This window comes from Molothrus aeneus, chromosome 5, assembly GCF_037042795.1.
Source record: "Molothrus aeneus isolate 106 chromosome 5, BPBGC_Maene_1.0, whole genome shotgun sequence".
Lineage (NCBI taxonomy): Eukaryota > Metazoa > Chordata > Aves > Passeriformes > Icteridae > Molothrus > Molothrus aeneus.
Window position 1 is genome coordinate 14,588,567 of NC_089650.1, and position 15,681 is coordinate 14,604,247.

Sequence of the window (15,681 nt, forward strand, 5' to 3'; positions counted from 1 at the left end):
CTGGTGATTTGGCCCATGATATGTAAACAGTTCAGTACAAGAGGTTATTATCTGAGGTAATTAATATCTAGTAAATCACCTATGATTGATTAGATGGTTGCCCACAGCCATTCTGCATCTTCCAAAAACTTCCTTTGCACTCCAGCTTGCATTTTTCTCTGTACAACACCAAAGGAGGCACACAGCCATGTAAAATTTGTACAGAGTAGGAGAGAAGCAGCATTGCATTACATATGCTATGTGATGAATCTAGTACAAATACTTTTATCCAAATATACACATACATATAGAGATTTCTTTTTTTTTGTTTTCCAATGGCCAGTATAAATACTTTACCTGGGAGGTTATTCCCCATGTGCAAAACGAAACTGTTTGTCCTGGGATTTAATCTTCTGTTTTGCTGGTGCTCATATTCTTGGTAAGAAGTGGGTCACTGTCATGGCAGGAGAAACCTTGTTCCCTCTCTTCACCCTGCCGTGTTTGCTCAGGGCTATGTAAGCGCCGCGGTGAACCTTGGATTCATATGCATTGTAGTTATTAGGCAGTAAGGTTTCCTTGAACTTGCACTCATCTTGGAAAACAGCCTAAGGAACAGCAAGGGGAGGGGGTAGGGATTCAAATCAGGTACAATCAATTTTCCACCAAGGCCCAGGTCATTTTTCTTCCTCGCGTTTTTACACCAGGGCTCGTTGCAGTGTGCGACAGGTGGTGCCGCGGCCACTGCGGCCAACAATAAATCTCCCTCCTCGGTGCTAATTTGGTGTCAGATGAACTCAGATGCCACCTGTCCAGATAATGGACTGTGTATTTCCTGTGGCAGATCAAGTTAATTCATTATAAATCATGGATTTCTTCATTTTATTTGCAAGTAATAATAATTGCACCCTCTTGCCCAAACAACAGCTTTATTTAAGACCTCCCCTCTGCCAGACGTTCCATCATTTATAAAAAAAAATTGATGCTGGCTGTTGAAACCTTCAGAGCTTTTCCAAACATCAGTGCCCAGGGACAACTGCTTGCTTTAATAAGAGATTTGATTAACAAGAAATAATTTCTTTATTAAACCATTAGTAATATTTAACTATGCAGCTGGTTCTAATCTGGGAAAACAGTTTTAATGTCCTCCATGTCAAAACATAAAAATCTAAGGAGGGGGAGTTATCTGGGAGAGGAGGTGCAAGGACAAGCAGGAGACAAATGCAGAAGAAATTAAAAGATAAAGCAGAATAATTCTCTGACTTCAAATGAGATGCCACCAATGCAGTTTTACTTGGGCATCTGTGTGATAACACCATGCAAAGCCTGTAAGAGTTTGACTTAAGGCATTGCGCTGTGCAGGGAAAATGCGCATCTCTTACAGTTTTTGAAAGTGTCTTTGAAAATAAACAAAACTGTATTGAAAGTGGGGGAAAAAATCAAAGGGATTTCTGTACTTCTTTAGAAAGACCCAGCTAAGTAAAGCAGTTGGACTTGTGGCACTTTTTAGGTGCTTGTGATCACTTGTGATTGAAAGAATATTCCTGAAGTGCGATCTTAAAGTGTCCTACTGTCATTATGAGTGCGAGAAGGAATCAGGTTAGTAATGCCACAGGTCCCTCATAACATTTGGCATTATTTTAAACCACTGCAATGCTTTGTTGAAATTACAGCTCTTCTAAAGGAAAGGACTCTGCTGCTCCTTGACAAAAGAGATTGCTACAACCAGTGCCACTCATTACTTTAAGATGGGCTGATTTTGCCTATTGCCCAGACCCAGCCTCTTTCAAATGCACCTCCTAACAAGCACTTTTTCTGCTGGATATTGACGCTGGAGATGTGCTGCTCACAACTCTGAAGTTAAACTGCATTTAGAAAGCAAATCATCTAGATGAGGATGATGGTGTTTCAGTATGATTTGCATACCATTGTTAATAGTTATTATTATTTTCTCACCCTTTGCAACTGATCTCACAAAACTGATCATTAAAATAACCCCAGCCACACATGTTGACCTTGTAGGGTAGACTTCCTATTTATTCTTGATGGTGTGGCTGTTTTTGGTAGGAAGGAGCATGTGGTCATTACTTTACTAAGGGTAGCAGTTGGAAATAGCTATAATTGTGCCTCTCCTACACACAATGCGATGCAGGATGGAATCAATGGGGCTCAGCTTTGCTACAATGTGTTTGCAGCCCTGTGACCTTAGAAGAAGCCATCTAATTAATCTGTACTATTTGCAGAATATGTTCATTTTCCTAAGGTGTCCCCTGTACAATCTTACAGGAAAGCTTTAAAATCCCAGCCCTGTAACAGCCATGCTGCTTGTTGCATTAAATAGCACTGATGAGAGCAGGCTGGGCAGGCTCCCTGTAACAGGAGGGCTATTTTCTCTGCTTGTAATCAGAGATTTCCATAAGGAAAAGATTGAAACAAACAAAACCAAAACAAACTGAACCCAAACAAACAATGCAAAACACTAAACCAAACCAAACCACTTCAAAACCTTTTTGTATAAACTGTGAAACACTACTTGCACTTGTACTTACCGTCCCATACAACCTGCCTTTGCTGTTCATTGCAATGAAGAGAGCACTTTTCACACCAAGCAGACTTACAACACCTCTTTCTACAGTGGATATTTCAAAGAGACCTGAAAAACATGAAGTTTAATAGAAGTGTTATCACAGAATCTAGAGCTAATGAAAGACAATTCAGATATCTTTTATTTTTAACCCTAACAAACTTGTAATGTATTCTTTATAAGAATTAACTCCCTAATGCAGCAAAATAAATATACACAGAGAAGATCTTGGGTTTTTCTAAATGTCACAGGATTTGAAAATAATTATTCTAGAATTGTAGTCACATTCTGTATAAGCCTTTTGTTCTATCAAACTGTTTTGATCTGTCAAACTCTGGACCTTTTCAATAAGAAAATAATTTTTATGTAATATGCTATACTTACAGAAGTTTTTTTACTGAGCCTTAAAGAAGTGTGGCTTGCATTTTGAAGTCTCACATGACATTGATGCAAAAGATTTTAGCAACTGCCCTCTACAGGAAATTCAAATCCACATGACTAATGCTTTCCTTAATTCTTAGGGTAACAGAACAGCACCCACAAGAATGAATGAACCAGGACCAGCAAACCCCTTCCATGGGACACACTGAGTATCCCAAAAATACTGGTCAGCTGGGATTCAAGAATCATGCTTTGGCACTCTGGACTCAGCAAAAACCTCCCAGATTCAAAAGGGAAATGAGAAGGTGAGGAGCAAGAAAATGCAGCAGAGAGTCAGTTTTCGACCTGCTTTGTCTTTTCTCATCTGTGCAGCAAAGCAGGTAAAAATAAATTCTATCTAAATTTGTCTAAGCATTTTGTGCCACGTTTCAGCCCAAAGGGTTCTCATATTTATTGATCCCAGGGACTTTAAAAGGCAACAGATGTAGCACAGGTTAATAATATCAAGTCACAACATTTGCACTCTGTGAAGGGTAATTACTAGAGTTCACAGCAATTAAGTGACATCTATTCTATTTCATTTCTGGATGCAACTCACTGTATTGGTTTTCATTGTGAACTCCGCTTATCCTTCCGTCTGGGAGGATTTGAAGGTGAAACCCGATGCCCACGTTGCAGTAAAGCCTCCGCTGCCTCTTGATTCCTAGCAAATAGTCACTCTCCCAGTTCACATCTGCCTTCTCCCCTGACATCCCAGCCATGGACCTGGACAGCAGAGATTGCCATCCTCTCTCCAGCAATGTGCCATTAGTTCTGCTTACAGCTGGGTGTGTGGCAGCAATCCTGGCTAGCAGACCCAGGAGAAGGAAGGCAGGAAGCGTCCGGTGAGCGCCGGTGTCGCAGGACATAGTGATGAGAAGTCTTTGTGCCGTGGCCATCCCGTTCACCTCTTGGGCACGTGGTCAGAATTAATGGCCCTAAAAATACCGCCCTTCTTGTTTTTCTCCCTTCAGCATGGTGGCAGAGGCTTATTTTTGGAAAGCAAATAGAGCTTGCTGACCTGAAACTAAAGCCCAATAGCAGTTGGGTTGGGAGCAGAGACAGGCCAGCAGGACTGCAACTGGTGGGGACCATGGTTTGTAGATCCTGCTTCCCGCTGGGCAGCCTCCGTTATATTTGATTGAGCCATCTTTATAGTGCCCACATCATCACTCTGACATCAACAGCCTGCCCAAGGTGAGGCTGCCAGGCTGTAACACAAACCTGCGTCCTCCCTGCCTGCTGAGGTTGGAGTGCTGTCAGCCAAGACTGGAGGCAGGAGTGGGATTTCATTGGCTGTGGGAAGCAAAGGAGTCAAATTGGTCAGGGAATCAGAGGCCTCACAGGCAGCTTCCTTATTTAGAGAAGAAGGTGTAAAAACAGTTCTGGACCTCATCAGTGAGCAATGAGAGGTTTGCAGCCACTTCCTTGGTGGCACGATCGGCGGGTGCTTGTCGGGGCACCTCGATACTCGGGGACAATCGGCTTGAGGTGGCCACAGCTCTTTTTGTGCACACCCTGCAAAGCCAAGGCACCTCTTACTGAGCGACCCACGTGCTAACCTCTGTCTGTACCTCTGCAAGGAGTGCTCCTGGCTGGCTAAAGGAGAGGTAAGCCATGCAGCAGGGACAGAAGCCCCAGCTCCTGCAGGTTTTATCCCAGTGGGAATTCTGCTAAGCAGGGCACACAGGCTGGAGCATTGATCTTGCAGTGACACATAGATGGGAACATTAGGTCTTCCTGTTGTTCACTGAGGTGACTTCCAGATGATCACATTTACTTCCAGGTGATCACATTTACCTGGGGAAGGTGTGTTCCTCCTGCAGGGGGGCAGTAGTATTTGTAGGAGCAAGACAAGGACTTAGGTGATGTGTAAAAGCTGAGGAAAAAGTGAGATGGCCACAGTTTCCCAGTGTTTCACTGTCTCCTTTCCTCAAGCCCAAATACTCACTATTTTTAAAACTTATTACCATCTTAATTTGCCTCCCCTTCCATTTGCTCAGACTGTCTTAATTATTTCCCCTCATTTTCCACTGAAGCTGTTTCAGCTCCTTTGGAGTTAGATAGATTAGACTTTTATCTTAATTAGTTTCACAGAACTTATCAAGACATAAGACAGAGGAAAACAGCTGAAATTTATACAAATACTTTTGTCAATATGTCTGTCAGCTTCTCATAGCATAGGCCTTGCATCTTCTGTGTCATTTGAGAAGCCTGCTAATGAGGGGAGTACCTGGAAGCATAATTAAACTGAGCACACCAGTAGAGGTGCAATACGAGGCCTGGGACACTGCAGACTCCCCAACAGGAGCCCCATGAGGTGAAGGGGAGCCCCTGGCAGCCTTGAGCAGGAGATCAGTCATTGTCAGTGGTGTATGTGAATACTGATTGCTCTCAGGAGACAGGCTCAGCTATGGAATAATTGGGAACCACAGGGCTCGGCCCTGGCTTGTGCCAGGTGACATTTCAAGGTCTCTGTGCCTTTGCTGAAGCTGAACTTGACTATCACAGAATCACAGAATAACCTGAGCTAGAATGGACCCACTAGGATCATGCAAGTCCAACGCCTGGCTCTGCACAGGACACCCCAGCAATCCCCTCCTGTACCTGAGAGCCTTGTTCAAAAACTCCCTGATCTCTGGCAGGCTTGGGGTGGTGGCCAAAGGAAGGATATCTTTTGCTGACAAAGAATATCTTCAGATCCTTTTCTCTCCTACTTTCTACTTTATCTGATGATTTTTTCATCTATATAAAGTACATATATCATTTTTAGGAAGGAATAATACTAGTATTTTGCACCCTCTTATCATAGCCGCAGTCTACATGAGAGGCCATCATCACTGGGAAACAAAGCCCAGGGTCCCTGTTACAAGCATGGAGCACTGATTTTCCAGTTTTTCCTGTGCTGCAGTTTGAAACCTGCCCATTCCCAATGCATGTGACTCCTGGCAACACTGCCTGGTCTCAGAGCCATCACTGTCTGTAAAAACATGCATTGTAATATTTTCTTTCCTGTTTATTTTTCCCCCTAGAGAACTTTTCTAGTGTAATGGGTACAGAGCTGTATTTCCATCCTCAGCTTTAATCACCTTCGCATCTTTATGTCTCATTCATCAGAGCAAAGACAAACCATGGGCTAATTGAGCTCCTCTAACTTTTGCTAGCACATCTGCCACTGTGGATTCCCCATAAGGTGTCCTGATGGCCCAAGTTAAAGGAACGCTTTGTAGGATGAACCATGTCTCATCCCAGTACCCTTGACCCCGGAATTAAAACCAAATTGTCAGACACAAAACAAACAAAGACAATTTCTGACACGTCTATGGGATGCATTGGTTTGTATTTTAGTCAGTCCAGTTGGAAAGTGGCTGCTGAGGGCTGTGGTGACCCAGGAGACAGCCTTGCTCCAGCAGTGTCCTGCTGAGCAAGTCCATCTGACAGCATTCTGTATGGAAAGGGTGCACAGACTACTTGCTTGCAAAAAATCAGGACTTTTCTTGCCTGATCTGTAAACCAACCAAATAGCTAAAATTTGTGATTTCACTGCGACACCTGGTCCTCTTAAGACCAGGAGTCCTGGTGTCTGGCCCCAGACCAAGTGTGTGCAGCTGGGAGATGAAGTGCATTCTACAGTCTTGTACTGCTCAGCAATTCTGCATCAGAGCTGAAATGAGTCTTGAACCATTCTCCAGCTGGATCTGTGGCCAGCAGGTGGCTGAGTTTCTGTATTAGCATTTGAACTGCCATGTAAATTCTTGAGCTTCTGATTCAATTAGGCAAGCCTTGTTTGCTCTAAAAGATGTCTCATTCTACTCAAACTTGTCCTCTTGGCCCATGAAGTGACTGTTTCCAGAAAACACACTGTAACCTTCTGATTACAGGTAGCATGTTGTTCTGGCTTCATGTGCCCAGTGAAATTTGGAAGGGAGACACCAATATCATTTGCAGTAAAATAAACCCTGTGAACTCCAAAATAGTAAAAATTTACTTCAGCAATCAAACTCTGCTTACTTGAACTCTTAAGACCCAGGGTGACAGTGCTCACTGCCTAACTAAAGCAACAAGTTTTCATTGTCAGTATTTCAGCACAACATTAAAATAACCCCTCTTTGGAGCACAGCAGTTCAGATCCACTTTCAGATAGTCTAAGAAAAGTCCTGCAGCTGAGCAGTAACATGATATGGATGCAGAGCACGTCTTTCAAAAAATGTGTGATGACTTAGGGTCCTAAGTTCCATTTTCAAATCTGTTAAAGTTCTCTCCCTATTTTAAGGCCTGGAAAGAGCAATCCCTCATTCAAGCACAGAAGGATGGACTAAAATTGTTCACCTTGCCTGCGAAGACCCAAGCTGACGGTGGACAGTGGAGAAGGGAGATTTCCAGGTGATAAATCGCCTGTTGTGGCAGAGCAGGTGTTGCAGACTCTGGACAAGTTGCATAAAAATCTGTAAGCCCAAGTATGACATGGAGCCCCATCTGATCATCTTCAGGTTAATGGGGTTTGCTGACCAGTGTGGACAGATTTGTAACACACATACCAGGACTGTTCCAAATTAAATATTAATCACAATCTGAAAGCAGCATAAAAAAATAAGAGAGCAAGGATTGCAGAGCTGTATTGACACCCAAGGACTCCACCAAACTGTAAAACTGGTAACACTGAAAAGGGTGTTGTTCCCTTGATGCCAACAACATCAGGAAACACTGAAATAGATGATTAATCAGCAGAAGAGCTGAGCTCTCGTAGCAGGAGCATGACAGAAAGGGTTGTAGCACACTGTGTTTGTTATTTCTCTTCCCACTACCCAACAGAGAGGCAGATTTGTTGTCACACTGATCCCCAAAGTGAATAAAGCAGGACAACAGACAGCAACCTTGCCTAAGAGCCTTGGCAGCTGATGAGCTCTTGGAGGCTGAAGCGAGCAAACTTCTGACCCAAACCTATCCCCTCATTGCAGCTGCTGACTTCTAAAGCATGTACAAGACCTTCTCAAATATGGTTTGTCATCACCAGTCATGAGGAAGCCAAGATATTAACAAGAAACCTCCACTTTTTCACACACACAGAGGTCCTGGTGAGGACACTCAGACACACCTGGGCAGGAAAGTGTGTAAATTTAACAACTTTGAGTCATCTCAAATAATTATCTTCCCTTTTCTCTACAGGGAAATCTCTCACTGAAATTTCACATGCCAATTTCTTACAGGCAAACCCAAATCACAAACCAGCTTCCTGCTGTTTTCTTTTTGGAGGGAAATGGGAAAAATTATCTACTCTCACAAAAAACTCTGGAGGATTTAGGACTAGGTGGATGCTAGCTTGCTTGGAAAAGGATCTTGGTTTATTCATGCTGAATTCATTCTCTGCAGAGGGTATGTCAAGCACAGAGACAGTCAAATCTGCTCATCTTTGTTCTCCTGAGCTGGCCAGGTGTCCCTCTCCATGTCCCACAGAAATGGGAACGACTGTGAGAAAAGAGAGCAGTGACTCTACAGTGGACCTGTGTCTTCCCACCTGGTGCTGTGCCCACCAGCCCACACTGCTTCTCTCATCACCTCTCAGCTGTTCCCATTCCACAAGGACAGGCAGTCCAAGGGTAAAAGGCCGAGCTGAAGAAAACAGAAGTGACAGCCACCACCCCCACAGGGATCAGCCTGGAGTTATTTATTAGAAGAGGTGAATGACAAGGGACATGTTTAATTTGGTTTGTTTGTTTCGTGCACAGTTTGCTCATTACAGCAGGAACAGGGACGCTGCAGGAACAGGGATGCTAAGTGCCACATTTAAGTAACATTTTGAGTAGGAAAGCAAAAACCCCCATGGTTTTTATTGTTGTTGGTGATGAGATTCTGTCTAGTGGCCCAGATAACCTCTGTGTGATTCCTGACCATAGAACTATTCAGATTAAATTATGTAATGATCATAGAAGGTTAAAGGCAATTTCTGTCATTTGCCAGGTTATTGTGTCTTCCTTGTGTTGTGCACCATTAGCTCAGTTGAGGACTTTCTCTTGCATGCCTGTTCTTCATCCATTGGTCTGGATCCTCTCTAATATTTCAAAGGAAAATTCCAAAACCTTTTGTGTAGTCATCTGAACTTTTTCCTGGGGTTTTCAAGTGTTTGGGTTGGTTTTTTTTTCCCTGCATGAGCAGCAACACCTGAAGGTCTAAACCTTGTAATGCATCATTCAAGCAGTTGTGATTCATTGTTTTATTTCCACAGAAAGGATCCTGGTTTTGACATCTCCTCCTATCCTCTTCTGCCACCCTGTTCCCATTCCCACTGCACTCTGCTCATTCCACCTGCACAGTTCCTGCAAAGAGCTGTTAGGGTTGCACCCTGTTGGTATCTTCTGTGCTTGAAGAAGGGATGCATTTATGGCACAATGTTCTGAATTCTCTGCAGAAGGATGACAGAATTACATCCCTGATGACAGCCAGAACCTTATTCATAAGGCATCTTTCCAAGGCAAACAAAAGCTTTTTTCCCTTTGGTCAAAAATGCTCCAAACAGTTTAGCAGTCTCTTGATCCCTCAGAAGCTGCTGAGAACACCTTCAGCCTCTCCTTTGAACACCTTCAACACACTCCCTGTGCATCCCTGGGGCTGTCTACTGGACTTCCTCCAATCTGTTGACTTCGCTCCTGTGTTAGGATGCCCTAAACTCTGACCATAGCACACCAGATGTGCCAGGGATGGAAAATAATCCCTTCCCTCACCCCTTGAACTCCTGGCCACCTTTGGGCTAATACAGCCCAGTCTGTGGCTGTCCTGCCTCACCACAACTATGAATTTGGGTTCAGCTCTCTGCACCAGGATCCCCAGCCTCTTCTCAAAGCAAAGCTGCTCCCCAGTCAATCAGTGCCCAGCCTGGGCTATTGCCAGGAAGAATGTATTCCCAGGGTCAAGGCTCTGCATTTCTTAATGCCAGGCTGCACAAGAATCCTGTCAATCCATTGTTCCAGCTTTTCAGGGGCCAGCTGGATGCCAGCCCTACCCTCATTATATATTCTTTTCCTACAATTTATTGTTGCCAACTGCAGACTTGCAGGTTAGGGAAATAAACTAATCTGGGAGTAGTGATGGATTCTTCCTCAAATGCCTGCCACATTTGTGCAGGATGTTTTTTCCACTCTCCAAATTATTGTTCATTGTGATTTGGTTCTATGTGGTCATCACACATAGTAAAATACAATAGTAAAATACAATATTAAAAAAATTAATTTGGTTTCTGCCAGCAAAGACCTCATTCTTTAGCTTCATTTTTTTACATTCATGTTTTTCTGTGTGTGATTTTAGATGTTCTCCTCATAATCCATGACTATACAATACACTTAAATGGACTTGAATCCCCAAGGCACAGCCTAAAGACAATGTGAGATGAGTAAATGCAGTTCTAATCTGGTTGATTACAGTGGTCATTCAATATTATTTTTAAAGACTGCAAGTCCTGTTTTCAGAAGGGAGCCTGTCTCTCTGTGTCAAAATATGCTCTGCTTTCAGTGCATCAAGGAGACCTCAATATTAGTGCCATATTTCCCACTGGAGTCTAGGATCTGTTGAAGAGCTGGCTGTGAGTAACCAGGACATCACTACCCTCTCTACAAAAATCATGCAGGTTTGTGAGTTCATCTGGCTCAAGGCTGTCTTCTTCTTTGCTTTGAAATGATAATTTCCAGTAGTCACTCTAAACAGTAGCAAATGTGAGTCCAAAGAAAACTTTTATGTTTAAGGCTGCAGCCACCTTGTCATTTCTTCATCAGGAACCACAGTGTAAGGTATTTGTTGTGATGGTTTTTAACATATGGAAGATCAAGATCAGATTCCTAAAATATTCTGAAAACCAGTTATAGCTTTAACAGTGACCATGGTTAAATATAAAGCCTAAGTAATTTGTTCTATTAAAAAGCCCAAGTCTTATTTTTATCAAGTGATGTTATGAGGGCATGTTCTAAATCAGCCAAAAGCTCTTGTAGTTACAAGAGCTTCACTTTTGCAATTTTTAACAGCCCAGTTAAGTTGGTGCAGCTCATTGTGCATGTTGTTAGTACAGAATTCCTCCTCTGACACTGACCAGATCAGGCAGACTCCAGAAGATGAAATATTTGAAGAAGATAGGCAAAGAAAATGCAAGAGCTGAATGACAATGTTGAGTTTATTTTTCCCCTGCAAACATGAGTCTCATTTGGACAAGGTCAGGTTGTGATGGGTGCACAGAACTAGGAAATAAACCCATACATTTCATGCATTCATGTAACTCTTCTCCTGACATCCCTCTCCAGGCTATTCTGTGCACAGGCCCAGTTTAGGATGATGATGCTGCTGCTGCTGTGCAGCAATTCCAAGCATCCTTCCAGCAGAATGTGTATTCCATGCAGGATTAGAGAATGGTTTGTCTGATGCCCACTGGACAGGCGGTGTGGAGCAGGGTCAAGGCAAGCATGCAGCAGAGCTCTGAAATTTCCTTTTTGATCAAGCAAGGAGTGAGCATATGTTGGCAGATGGAATGTGTGCTCAGCTTACTTTAGTGGAGTTTCAGCACTGACCTTTTGCTGCATTCCTCCAGCAGCAGTAAAATGGTTCTGCTTAAGTAAACTGACATGGACCACGTGCAAACCCAGCTGTCTTCTCCAGCCCACCATTTCTCCTACTGTTACAAGAAGCATGGATGCATGGGAATGTTGTAATTTAATGTGTAATAACCTCTCATAATAATAATGTTGTGAAAATTAATGGTGCTCGTGACACAATAATCTCCACCTTGAGGAGCCAGTTTAAGGACTGGCCACAGAAGTGCACATTAATAGTTCCTGGGTTGCTGTACTTTATATTAAAGTCTTCCTGACACAAACAGGAAGTTAAAGGCTCTTACACCACTCCAGCTTGGCTCATCCTTACTTCTCTTTGACTGCTTTATGTTTTCCATCCTTTGTTTCTCTAAGTGTCTGGGCAGGTCTGGCTGTGTATGACTCCACAATAAAAATGAAGATGGATTAGGCAGAAGTAGGTGATCCAGCAGGCCAGTTATTAGTGGGCACAATGTTTCTCTAAAGAGCTACTCATGACAGCATCATGAGTAAAAAGAAAATACAAAAAATACATGGCTGCACCATGTATTGTACGGAGACTGCCCTTCCAAATATTTGATGCCTTTTTCATGGAATCATAAAATCATTTGGGCTAGAAGTGACCTTTAAAGGCCACATAGCCCAACCCCCCTGCAATGAGCAGGGAGAGCTTCAACAGATCAGGTTGCTCAGAGCCCTGTTCAGCCTGACCTTGACTGTCTCCAGAGATGGGGCATCCTCCACCTCTCTGGGCAACCTGTGCCTCTCTGGGCAACCTCTGATCACCTTGGTGTCCCTCCTCTGCACTGCCTCCAGCAGCTCCATGTCCTTCCTGTGCTGGGCCCCCAGAGCTGGGCCACTACTCAAGCTTGTCCAGGTCCCTCTGGATGGCACCCTGTCCTTCAGATGTGTCACTGCACCCTCAGCTTGGTGCCCTCTGCAAACTTGCTGAGTGTGCAATCAATCCCAATGTCCATGTCATAAATGAAGACATCAAAAATGACTTGATCCCATTACCGGCCCCTGGGGGACACCACTTCTGAGCCATCAGGAGGGGCTGACTCACCTGCTGGGTCTCACACCCAGGCAAAGGGGCTGACTGTCCTCATCCATAAATACCTACATGCTGTAAAATAATCATCAAGAGAAGAAAAACTAGAAAATGCTGTTGTCCTCTTGCAGCAAAAGATTTCCCATTGCAAACAAAAGTAACATATAAATGTGGTGTGTGCCATTTTGCATGTAGCAACATCAGTTGGCATGACTTGCTCAAAATTGACGAACTGCTTGAAAGGAAGAACCACTTCCAATGGGCAGGGAGAAGTGCCCAAAATGGCTAAAAACACATCCAAGATAACAACTGGTGGTCAGGCAGTGGTTTCCAAACAACTACTCGACAGAAGCACTCACATCCTCTTGTGTAGCTGGTCAAGCTTGGGGCCAAGCTCCTGCCAATGCCCTGCTGCAATTTCCATCTTTGTTTGGTGAGCAGGGAGAGAGATTCATTTCTCAGAAAGGGAGGCTTGGCTGGCCTGTGCTGGTGGGATTTCCGCTGTGGGAATAGGCACGGAGCACGCTGATAACTTGGGTGCTGCACACACCAGGAGGGGCGGAAGGAAGCAGCCCCTGTTTGTGGGGTCAAGCTATTTCTGCTGGGATATAAAACTGCTCTTTGGAACAGAGTTGAAACAGTCACTATAAATGACTTGCATGAAAGAGTACAGAGCATTTTGGAGGATTATAATTTATGCCAGGCAGAAGCTGTTATGGTTCAGTTTAAGGAGCTTAAAATAAGACTTTTGGGAGACAACCAAACCAGCTTCAACTCTGGTAACTCCTCAGTTCAAGATACTCCTAAATTGATATGTACAGGGTCTGTTCCTGCCTGGGGGTTCAAGAGCCTTGAACTCTTGTTGAAACCACTGAATCTCAAAGATGCTCTGATGATATTTGGCACTGATAAGAGTGAGCCAATGCCCATTAGGAAAGAGCTGATAGTGCCTTGGAGCATATGATTCTCTTTACCCTTCATCTAAACCTGAATTAATTTAACTTAAGGATTTCTCCCCCCAGGGCTTTGTCTTTCATGGAAGGTACCTCTTGTAGGAATGTAGAGTTTTTCTCCATGGGATTCTCCTTTCTGCAGATTTAAAATCAATCACCTTATTAAGCCAGCTGGAGATGAAGCACATCTGTCTGGACCCCAATCCCATGTGCTTCCTAAAGATGGAACAGAGGGAGGGAGAAATCAATCCATTTCTGCTGAACAAACAGAAAGACAGACATGCAGTCCTGTCTTGCCATCTCCCAGGCAACTTAAGAGCACTTTATACCACAAAGGTACAGCTGTATCCTCCTGTTTTCTTGGAAATGACACAGTGGCTATGATTCCACTCTAAGAGAAATATGTGTACAGTATGACATTGATTTCTAAGTTTCCAGATATATTGCTTCTCTAAAACTTTCCTATTTTCCTTTATTAGTTTTATCACAGTTAGTTAAGTTGAAACTCTTACTGGAACATGCAGTCCAAACCCGCCTCCTCTTTAGTCTTTGCATCCTTTAAATATTTACAGATGGTTTTCATATTCCCCTTCAGTTGCTATTTAGCCAGTGTTGCTCTGTGTGTATCTCTTCAAACTTAGCACCCTGGGAAGGGCACACAAGGCCAAATTCTGCTCCCAGTTACATCTCTGTAATTTTGGAGTAACTCAGCAAACTTGATAGACATTGAATTGACACAAGCAACACACAGAGCAGAAGGTGAATGCCAAAAGATAAAACAGGATGTCAATCAAAACTAACATCACATCCTGTGGGCCACAGACTGCACAAGGTTGGTGCTTTTTCTATCATGGTATTTTTTGCTGCATTCTCAGTGACTAGAGTAAAGATTTAGAAGAAGTTGTGAACTGCAACAGCCATCAGGAAGATGCCAGTACCTATCATGGCTCCTCTGAGAAGTGAGACACAGCACATCATTGTGTGCTGGTCCATGCAGAGTGCTTGAGTGATTTAACACTGATTTTATAAGAGGTTTTCTATGTTACATAGAATATTTGATACTAGATACTTCATATTTCTGTGTGTGTTACAAACATGACACAATAGCCTTGTTTTGTTCAGTGACCTTTTTTTTCCTATGGGTATTGATAATTACTCCAGCAGAGAACATTTCTCCAGCTTTTCTCAGCCCTTCATAGGGCTGGTTGAAAATACTGCTCTATGTCTGTTCTGAAAGCAGAGAAACTGGCCAATGAGACCAGAACTGAGCATCACAAACTGAAGTCCACAGTCCATTTCCCAATTAAAAAAATATGTCATATGGAAAGTGCTTGCCCAGAGGAAGTGCTTGCTTAAGATGTCTCATCTTCTCCAAGCTGTACTTGGCAGAGCTTGCAACACTGACTTCACATCCTAAGTTGACTCATTTCCATGGCTTTTCTCTTTCGAAGCCTTTATTATAAAGGGCAAATGTTGTTTTTCTCCCTTTGCAGGTTGTTCTGACAGAAGTGGGAAAGGAAATAGAAAACTATGAAACACCATTCCTTACCCAGAATCTGGCCTAACCTCCAAGGAATAATCTTCAAAAGAACTTGCTTCTAAATGTTGGGGTAAGATTACACCTTAGTGTTTAAATGCTATTATATCATAAAATCAAGCTCTTCAACTTATGCAACCTGAAATAAAACTGTTTGTCCTTATACATAATAATAACAACATATTCTTCTAATTCTGTGGTCCCATAGGACAACAGTCCTGTAGTTGCTACTGACTTCTATCACATCCAGTATATAGCATGAAGTAATAAATTTATTTTTATGCAGCACTGATGGTGTGTCCTGAGAGCTCCATGAGGCAAAGATACAAGAAGAGGACAGGCATCTCTTTACTCAGCTGACCTGGTGTGAATACCAGGGGATAGCTCTGTATTTTTGGGTAGAGCACTGGCAAAAAAAAAACCAGTAAATGAGGCATGAAAGACTAATGCTCAAAATACTACACAAGTATAAATTAAACTTTCCTCTAATGAGGGGGAAATGAGGTACAGATACAATAAACCAATCAACTTTTAAGCTCACAGAAATAACCAGAACGGGGTTAGAATGCACAATCTCAGTCCTCTCAGATGGA

The 15,681-nt window shown here is 43.1% G+C and overlaps 1 protein-coding gene across 1 annotated transcript; it reads right to left on the reverse strand.

The window, feature by feature from the left end:
• Positions 1 to 407: 407 nt before the first annotated feature.
• Positions 408 to 3,879, reverse strand: FGF6 (fibroblast growth factor 6). Its single transcript, XM_066550641.1, has 3 exons — positions 3,540 to 3,879; positions 2,526 to 2,629; positions 408 to 584 (listed from the first exon to the last, which is right to left on the reverse strand). Exons 1-3 carry the CDS (start codon positions 3,877 to 3,879, stop codon positions 408 to 410), a joined length of 621 nt encoding a protein of 206 aa, XP_066406738.1.
• Positions 3,880 to 15,681: the final 11,802 nt, after the last annotated feature.